This window comes from Octopus bimaculoides, chromosome 9 (genome assembly GCF_001194135.2).
Source record: "Octopus bimaculoides isolate UCB-OBI-ISO-001 chromosome 9, ASM119413v2, whole genome shotgun sequence".
Lineage (NCBI taxonomy): Eukaryota > Metazoa > Mollusca > Cephalopoda > Octopoda > Octopodidae > Octopus > Octopus bimaculoides.
The window spans coordinates 31729635-31739920 of record NC_068989.1 but is presented as its reverse complement, the minus strand read 5'-3'; the positions used below and the strand labels follow the sequence as shown (position 1 = coordinate 31739920).

The 10286-nt window shown below is 37.0% G+C and overlaps 1 protein-coding gene across 1 annotated transcript in view; it reads left to right on the top strand.

Annotated features, from left to right (window-relative positions):
• Positions 1-10286, top strand: part of LOC106872513 (golgin subfamily A member 4) — a 254301-nt gene that overhangs the window by 66261 nt on the left and 177754 nt on the right. Inside the window, exon 6 of the mRNA XM_014919531.2 lies at positions 6629-6748. Coding sequence (XP_014775017.2) covers positions 6629-6748 — 120 coding nt within the window. The remainder of the gene's footprint in view (positions 1-6628; positions 6749-10286) is intronic.

Genomic DNA, 10286 nt, shown 5'->3' with positions numbered 1-10286 from the left:
GTATTGGGTGCTTTTTACATGCCACCGGCATAAGGGCCAGTCAGGCAGTACTGGCATCGATTATACTTGAATGGTACTTTTTACATGCCACCAGCATGGGAGCCAGTCAGGTGGCACTGACAACAACATGCCTGATTGATGCTTTTTACATTCCACCAGCACAGGAGCCAGTCAGGTGGCACTGGCATCAACCATGCTTGAATGGCGCTTTTTACGTACTACCAGCACGGGTGCCAATTAGTTGGTACTGGCATTGGCCATGACAATGACTTCACTTGACTCAACAGGTCTTCGCAAGCGCAGTTTATCACCCAATGATTGAAGGGTACTCTTAAATGGGCAGGTTATGCTGCACTAGCATAGGCCACAGTTACAGTCTCACTTGGCTTGCCGGGTTTTCTCAAGCACAGCATATCTCTAAAGGTCTCGGTCACTTGTCATTGCCTCTGTGAGGCTCCACGTTCAAAGGTCAGGCTTTACCACCTCATCCCAGGTCTTCCTGGGTCTACCTCTTCCACAGGTTCCCTCTACTGCTGGGGTATGACATTTTTTCACATAGCTGTCCTCATCCATACACAACACATGACCATACCAGCGCAGTCGTCTCTCTTGCACACCACATCTGATGTTTCTTATGTCCAACTTTTCTGTCATGGCACTTACACTCTGTCATGCATGCACACTGACATTACACATCCAGCGGAGCATACTAGCTTCATTTCTTGCAAGCTTATGCATGTTCTCAGCAGTCATGGCCTATGTTTCACTGCCATGTAGCATAGCTGTTTGCACACGTGTCATGCAGTCTGCCTTTCATCCTAAGTGAGAGACCCTTTGTTACCAGCAGAGGTAGGAGCTCTCTTAACTTTGCCCAGGCTATTCTTATTCTAGCAGCTACAGTCTCAGAGCAGCCACCATTGCTACTGACTTGGTCACCTAGGTAACAGAAACTATCAACTACTTCTAGTTTTTTCTCCTTGGCATGTGATGGAAGCTGTTTTCTGCACATTTTCAGTGTTTATTGCCACTGAGCATTTGCCACACACAAAAACTATCTTTCCAGTTAGCCTTCCTTTGATATTGCTGCACATGTGATGTGTCCATAACTTACACTGGGTACATCTTATGGAGTTTCTATCTATGCTTTTTCTACAGATCAAGCAGGGCCATCTACCTGGAGTGGTTTGTGATTTGTCTGCCTTCCTACTTACTAAGACTTTGGTTTTTGCTAGGTTAACCCTAAGGCCCTTCAATTCTAGATCTTGCTTCCACACTCTAAACTTCGTTTCTAGCTCTGGCAGTGACTCGGCTTTTAGAGCAAGGTCATCAGCCTAGAGGAGCTCTCAGGGGCAGCCTGTTTTGAATTCCTCTGTTATTGCTTGGAGGACTGTGATGAATAAGAGAAGGCTGAGGACTGATCTTTGGTGGACCCCTACCCCTACCCATGTTGCAGCATTAATATAATCTTAAGTATTCTATCACAGACTCTGATTACCTTGATTACCTTATCAACCTATTTCTCCACAAGAAGTATACCCACGCCCCCGACCCCATCAGTGTCCCCTGCCCAGAAAATCTTATCCCTATGTTCTTTGCCTGTGAGGAACCTAGCAAAACTTCCTTTCCACCTTACTTCTTGGATGCAGCACAAATCTACACATCTCCATTCAAGCATCTTACCAGACCTACTCTTCAGTGTGCCAACATTAAGTGTGCCAACTCTGAGGGTGTGGGAGGTGTGGGCCCGCGAGGTCCTTGGGATGGGGGACAGCAGCATCATGTACCTGAAAAGAAAGCTCTCATTTGGCAGAGCTCATAAACATACAATAGTTTTCAGCCTGCATACACTACACCATTTTATGTGCTATATGATCACTACATTACATAGGAAATAAACCCTAAGTAGGGATGGGGGAACATTATACCTTTAGAAGTGCTCATGGGAAAGGCATCCGATAAAGGTCAGAGGATAGAAACTTCTGGTACAAGCGGTGGGCGGGCGCACTGTGAAGCAGCAAAAACTCAGGCTCCTGGTGTGAAAGAATAGTAATGATAATAATGAGATAGAATTGGGCAATTGCATTCTTAACTAGAGCTATAACCAAGAGTTTTTGGTTAGCAAAACTGTGACAAAATTAGATAAATGAGTGAATAAATGACAATAATAAATGAGCGTGAAAGAGAGGGAGAAGGAAGAAAGAGTTGGATTGAGTGTAGGGATCTTAAGTTTGTTCCTCTAAACATACGGCATGGAAGACAAAACTGTGTTTACATAGATATTGAAATAGATAGATAATGAAATGAAATAATAAAATAATTATAATTTTCGCTGAAAAAGAGGTTTTAGATGTGTGCTAGGTTGGAAAGTAAAATTGCTAACCTGAACATCTGATTTCTACTCCCTGTGGCAAGGTATTAAAATATGAGGTAGGTTGAATCTGAATGTACTAGTTTATATAAGGTAGGGCTGGGGTGGGGTGGGGGATCATAGGTAAAGTGTTGGAAGAAGCAAGTGGTTAAAGAAACTGGGAGAGAGAAACCAAAGTTAGGCTGGTTGAAGACAGAACACGAGGAGACGGAATTTGGGGAGTTAAGGTGACATAATTGAACGAATGGGTTTAATATTGCTGCTGCTAGTGTGAAAGAATAGTAACAATAATAATGAGATAGAATTGGGCATTTGCATTATTAACTAGAGCTATAACCAAGAGTTTTCAGTCAGCCAAACTGTGACAAAATTAGATAAATGAATGAATAAATGACAATAATAAATCAGTGTGAAAGAGAGGGAGAAGGGAGAAAGAAGGAGAGTTGAACTGAGCATAGGGATCTTAAGTTTTTTTTCTCTAAACATACGGCATGGAAGATGAAACTGTGTTTACATAGATAATGAAATCTCTTCCTAATTAATCATGCTATGGCCCATTCTGTGACCTTCATCACCTGGTCCAGCAATTTGATACCTTTGTTATTATTACTGTCTAAGACATCACCTTTGCCTTTGTAGCAGTTGACTATAATGCTACTACACCAATCCTTGGGTATGACTCTCTTGTGGACAACCTGATTAACTATATGGGTGACTAGGCTATATCCTACTCTGCCAGATTATTTTAAACATTTCAGCAGTAATTCCTGACAAGCAAGGGAACTTTCCCTGTCTTCATATACTTGATTGCTTTATCTACCAAAATATTGTTGATTCAGATAGCTGGCCCTTCATTTGGGTCAACATTTGGCAGACTCTCTTCCCATTCATTCTCCACATTTAGCAGCCTTTCATAATGGCATTTCCAAGCCTCTTTCTTTGCTGTATCATTAAATGCGAATGCACCATCATCCAAGTGGCAACATTTCTCTCCTATGACATCATGATTTACTCTCACACACTGTCTTGCAATCTGAAACACTTCAAGTCTCTTGTCCTCACGTTGCAGAATATAGGCAAACTTCTTATTTTCCTCTTCTTCTCTGGCAAGATATACTTGTCTCCTAGCTTCCCTTCTCGCTATCTGATACAGTTTCCTGCTACCCCAACACTTCCAGTCCTTCTAGGTCTGTTTCTTTGCTCTAATGACCTTATCAATAACATCATTCCACGACCATGTCACCCTTGGTCTGGATGGAACTTTGCTCCAGCTGCATATTTGGTCTGTGGCACTCAGGAAGCTGTCCTGCAAGAATTCTCAGTTGCTCTCTATGTTACAAGTCTGTAGTTTTTCAATTAGTTTATTGGTTACAAATGGTCTTTAGAGTATGAAGCCAGTTATTCAGCTCAACATTCTACTGACTTGTCTGAAACTTGAATCTTAGAGTGTCATAGTTTAGTTGCACTGATGTTATACTCACTATTTATAAAGTTTGCCAAAGAAGTTATGCTATGTTTTGGGGGAATTTGTAAATGTAAGCCTGTCTAACTTAAATTTGGTGCTAATAGTGAGACATATCAGTGGAGTAGTACTTCAGATGATACCCTGATGTAAGGTGGTACTACTTTCCCTCAAGTTATGAAATATGTTACATTATAGGTGGAAATGGTGCTCTCCTGCAAAATAGAGCTGTAGTCATTTATTCAATGAACAATCTTCTTCAAAAAATAATATAATGCTTAATGTTACTTAGACCCAATGACTTATCCACTATTTTATTCCCACATGAAGAATTTATGTTGCATCATGAATTGTAACATAAACAAGAACATGGAATTCATATTTGTAACAAGTTTACTATGCAAGAATGCTATGACCTTCATCTTGCCTTTAGACCAAGATTGTTCAGCAATATTAAGTGGATGCTTGTCAATATGAGAGAGAGAGAGAGGTGTTAGTTTGACATATACAAACTTGATCAGAATGGTAAAATTACAAACAAGCCAGACTTTCAGCAAATTGACTGATAGGGTAGTGGGGGTGGGGGCGGTAAGAAGAACAACAACATGTATCTTAGCTAGTTATTTTAAAGAAACAAAATGTTTCACTATTAATTCCCAGGAGAATTACAGAAATAAAGCTATACAAAATTGGATGGATAAGGAAAAGTAAAGCAAAAAGAATAATAGAGGGAATGGATAAGAAATAAAACTTTCAATAGGAGAGAAAGGGGAAAGAATATGAGAGGTAGAGAGATTGATAATTAAAGTTATTAGATGATTGAGATAATATAATTAGATAAAGATACACTGAATCAAAATAATTATACTTACATGACTGCTTAATACTCTAAAAGTAGACTAAGCTTTGATAAGAGATTGCCAATAAATTTCTTTCTGTGTATTAGATGTAAAATATCAAATAGTTCAGTGTTTTCTTTTAGCTAAGTACACTTAGAGAAACAGAAACATATATAAGCTAACAATCAGCAACTAATAAATCTAAGACTTTAATCACACAGTATTCTTTTAGAGGCTTAGTATCTATCCTTAACATTTGTTAGCTCATCATCCTCCATGTCATTTTGTATTGCTCCAATCTACTCAGCTGGTTGCTGTTGCTACTCTCTCTCTCTCTCTCTCAACATCCTGGATATTCCACTAGGTCAAGAACGAAGGGGTTAAGACAATGTCTATGTCTGTTTGCAACTACATACACACCTAAAACAATTAGTGAAAGTACAGTATATGTTACTAAGCCATACTCAGTCACAAAAGACAGCTGGCTGCACTGAACTGTACACCATTTTCAATTTCCTTAGCTCATCTTTTATCTTATTTTTCATTTGCTACCAGCTTTTGACACACCAAGAATTACCCATTTCAGTGCAATTATTCTTATATGCAATGTCAAATATCTCTAGAATATAATACTATTCTTGTTTGTACTCAGCTAATCACAAGTCCAAGCTAAAAATCTTCTCTTTAAATTATTTTCTTTAGTTTAGATTCATCCAGTTTGAGTTATTTTATTCAATTTGGCTTATTTCCTGGGTGAAGGCACATGGCTTAGTGGGTAAGATATTCAGCTCACAATCATAAGGTCATAAGTTCAATTCCTGGTGACACGTGTCCTTGAGCAAGGCACTTTATTTCATGTTACTCCAGTCCACTCAGCTGGCAAAGATGAGTAGTACCTGTATTTCAAAGGACCAGCTTTGTCACATTCTGTGTCATGCTGAATCTCCCTGAGAACTATGTTTAGTGTACATATGTTCGTGGAGTGTTTAACCACTTGCATGTTAATTTCACAAGTAGACTGTTCTGTTGATCGAATCAGCTGGAACTCTCATTGTATCCGATGGAGTGCTAGTTATTTCTTCAATTGCTTAGTTCTTATCTATCATCATTTCTACAATCTCTCCTCTGATATCACATGTTATTTTCTCCTTTTATCTTATCTTTACACAATCTTTCCCTCATGATGTTTATGGACTACTCATGACCAATTGGACACATTGTGCCTTAATTTATGCTTCATAGTTGATAAACATTTACATTCTCTTTCATTACTACGCCACAACATATCTCATTCTCTCTTTCTTTCATACACATTCACACAGCTACATGAACATAATCTTATAGTGTTTTAATTCATTTTTAACATGAAATCACATGGAAGATGAGTTCTGAACATTTTTATATTTACATATTATTTCCATTTTTGCAGTTGAATTTTGTTATTATTGCTAACTACTTAACAAGAAGTAGGCTTGCCAGTCTCTCAAATTAAGGTATTTAGCTATATCTCTAAACAAGTTTTACAATATAGATAAAATTTAAATTGAATTAATGATTATATAGTAGTAGAGTTGTTGTCAAAAAAGTTTCCTGACTTTATCTTCCAATGCAAGTTGGTAGATAATGTCAGAAAACGTCTTTTGGCAACAGCCAGATCACCTCCAGAATGTAAATTGATACTTTGGACCATGTGAGGAGGATACTCACAGCTGGAATACCTTTAGCTATGCTTAAACTGGAAGGAACAAAAGCAATACAGCATAGATATTATCACTCTAGTAATAGTTAGTTATTATTTCTGTCTACTTATTATGATTTATTTCTGTAGAGTGGACTGTTAAATATGTCATTTCTGTAATTTCTTTACAAGTGATCTGTGTAATTGATGGTGATGATACACTAGTACAATTACAGTGTATGGAACCATAAAAAGAGTAATTACTGTGTTTTTTACAACAGGTCAGGCTGCTTAAAGAAGGAAAAGATATCTCTGTAGAAAATTACAACCAAAGCAAAGAAACTGCTTCTGCTGTAGGTAATGGAAAACCAGTAGAAAGTATTTCAGCACTTCATGAGAAGGTAATATTTTAAATTCTTTACACTGTAATTTAACATTTATTTGACATTTTGTTGCAATTTTTTAATTCTTTGCAGCATTTTTCTCCTGTTAGTATGTGGTTTTGATGGTTCTAGATGTGCAGATAGTTGCATGCTGCTTATTCGCTGCTCTAATATGGAATGTTAACACCTGATGCCAATTTGACTTGATACAATATAACAAAGTTTCAGTTATCTTGTCTTTTCAATTATTTATGGTTACAACTGTTGTGCTGATTATTGACATTACAAACATTCAGAAACATCTCAGTCAAAAACCTTTTTATCATCATTACTCATAATAATTTTGTTTCTCTCTATTGAGAACAAATTATGTCACAATAATGTCATCGCTGGTCTATAAACTATATAGCAGTAAATTTGTTATAGTATTTAGATGTTTTGAATAGCATGCATTAATTATTATCATCATCTTTTGTAGGTTTTTTTTTTATTTGTCTGATTTGTGTAATGTTATACTTAAATGTTTGGCTTATTAATGTGAATGTAATAACTTTTCAGATTAGTAATTAAGAAGTTTTTCAAGTTTAAGAAACAAATTAATATGGCACTTAATGTTGAAAAGTACTGGAGAGAGGAGATATCCTTGTTGAATACCTGTTGTTCTTCTCAAGAATTCTCTGATGTAGTTGTTCAGGAGAACTGCACTGTTTGAGTTTCCATACAGTATTTGGATTACTTTGATGGGGTTGTTGTTGAAGTTGTAATTCTTCATTACCTGCCACAACCCATCATGCCTAACTTGGTCAAAGGCTTTTTTAAAGTTGATGATGTTGTGATAGAGGTCAGATTGATGCTGTAGATGTTTCTTAGCGAGTAGTCTGATGTTAAATATCTGCTCCACAGTACTCCTTTTCAGCTTAAATATTTCCTATTCTTTTGCAAGGATTTTTTCTGCCTTCCCCTTAAGTCTGTTTAGCAGAATTCTTGGCATTTCTTTGCTGGGGTGATTAATTAGACTCATTGTTTTATATATATTGGGTGTTCAACAAGGCTGTTTACTTTTGCCAATGTTTTGCAACATCATCCTGGAGAACATCATGCAGGAGGCACTCCGAGACTTCCATTCTTCTGTTTCCATTGGAGGATGGCCCATTTCCAACCTGCACTTTGCTGATGATATTGATCTGTTAGGGAGTAGTAAATCAGAACTGCAGGAGCTCACTACCAGAGTGAAAAAAGTATCAGGAGCATATGGGATGGAGAGCAGCCCTGAAAAGAGCAAGATCCTGGTCAGTAGTAACAACCAGAACACAGCAGCAATCAACATCTTGATGAACTGGATACCTTCAAGTTCTCAGGATCCACCAGGACCAGGGATGGCAGATCTCAAAAAGAGATAACAACAGGATGCAGTTTGGCCTCTGCTGCCATGATAAAGCTGAATGCCATTATGGAAAAGCTACTCCATTAGTTTTTCCAGTGAGACTCAAAATGTACAAGTCCCTGGTGACTTTGATCCTTTTGTACAGGTGTGAGAATGAAAAAATCTAGGCATTTGAGCTTGGATTCTTCAGAAGGCTATTACACATCCCATACACATAGCTCAAAATGAATAGCTTTCTCAGGCAGAAATATGTTGGCAGATAGGAACCACACCTTGCTTAGTAAAAAGACAAAAAACTTGCCTGGTATAGTCATATATCCCACCATAACTTCCTGTCAGAAACCATCCATCAGGGCACCATTGAGGGAAGGTGAAAGCGAGGTAGAGAGAAAATCTTAGTCTGACAACATCAGGGAGTGGACAGTTCACAACACTGTGACCCTTTTATGCATGACAGAGAACAGAGACAATAGCTGACTGTAAAAGCAGTGCAATGGCTGACTGCAAAAGCATCCAAGTGGGACCCAATGACTAGCTGTATCAGTTAAGGGAACTTCATGATGATGATGGTACTTATTTGCCATGCGTGTGCTTATTTTGGGTTCACTAGACCATGGTCCCCAAGAGCATTTTTTAATGTCAATTTAAGTTACATTCACACTGACTTTTAGCAGTGGCAGCCATATTAGACTAGACTTTGCACAAGATTTTTGACTGGCTCTTTACTTATGACTATGACTTGCCTCTTTTTTTTTTCATAGTTCCTACTGTGGTTCTTTTACTAAGATGGAAACTTTATACCATAGTATATTCCATAAATGTTCTATTTCTCCTGATTTTGTTGTTTTACTTCTGACTAGAACTTTTTATCATCTTGTTTCCCTCTTGTTATTATTATATGTGCACAAAATTTTTCAATATTTCTATTATAATTCTAATTGTGTGTCTTTAATGCCATTGAGATATTATAGTAATCATGACTCTTAGGATCTTATAAGCATGATCAACTAAAAAAATCTTTAAAATGCTCAATTTCTGAGATGTGTATATATAAAAGAAAAAGACACTATTCATGGAGATATTAAAAAATATATAGCCCCCACATGTAAAAGATTCAATGTAATGAAAATTATTCTAAACTGACTCTTGTGGACTACTTAAACTTTCCAGACCTTTTAAAATTCTTAACATCTTACTTTATTTCATTAGTGCTTATTTCTACCCTTTTTTTCTACCATTTTCTTATTCAGTGTTATCGCAGCCATAACTTAGCATTTCCTTCCTGGATAGGCTTGAAATTTTTATTGTATTTTTTAAAGTTTTTATAATTGACTATGGCATTATTCTAATATTTTTTGGAGGAATTTGATTTAGTATGCTTCTAGAATTATTTTATATATTCTCTAATTAACACCAAAATGACTTTTAATGTTCTACTACTGTTCTATTTTTGATATTTCTGGCATTAGGCACAATTTTAAATTTGGTTTTTGGTTTTTATATCTTAAAAAAAAACAAGCATAGAGCTGTCTGAAGTACATTTTGCCTCAGCTAGACATTTTTTAAGCTCTAATACAGTGCTTCTTAAACTATGGGTTGAATTTCAGTTTATATGTTATTTCACAAGCACACAATATTTAATTGTGATGCACCACGCAAGCGCTGAGGTAATAAAATGCGTGTGGTGCCGTTGCAACTAGTGTAGTTGGTTGATTGTGTTCATCTTAATAAATGTATAAATAACAATACATGTTACTGTTTTATTCAATTGAGGTTGATATTTATTTAAATAATTTCATAATAATAATTTTTTTAAATGTTATTTTATTTATATTTCAAAATAAAAATATTTTTACTCATGGATGAATGGCAGAATATGAGTAACAAAAGTAATGACACAGATGGCTACGCTACAAGGTCTGTTCAAATAGGACCTAGTAATAAGAGAGAAGTAGCTAAGATCATCATCATCATCATCATCGTTTAACGTCCGCTTTCCATGCTAGCATGGGTTGGACGATTTGACTGAGGACTGGTGAAACCGGATGGCAACACCAGGCTCCAGTCTGATTTGGCAGAGTTTCTACAGCTGGATGCCCTTCCTAACGCCAACCACTCAGAGAGTGTAGTGGGTGCTTTTACGTGTCACCCGCACGAAAACGGCCACGCTCG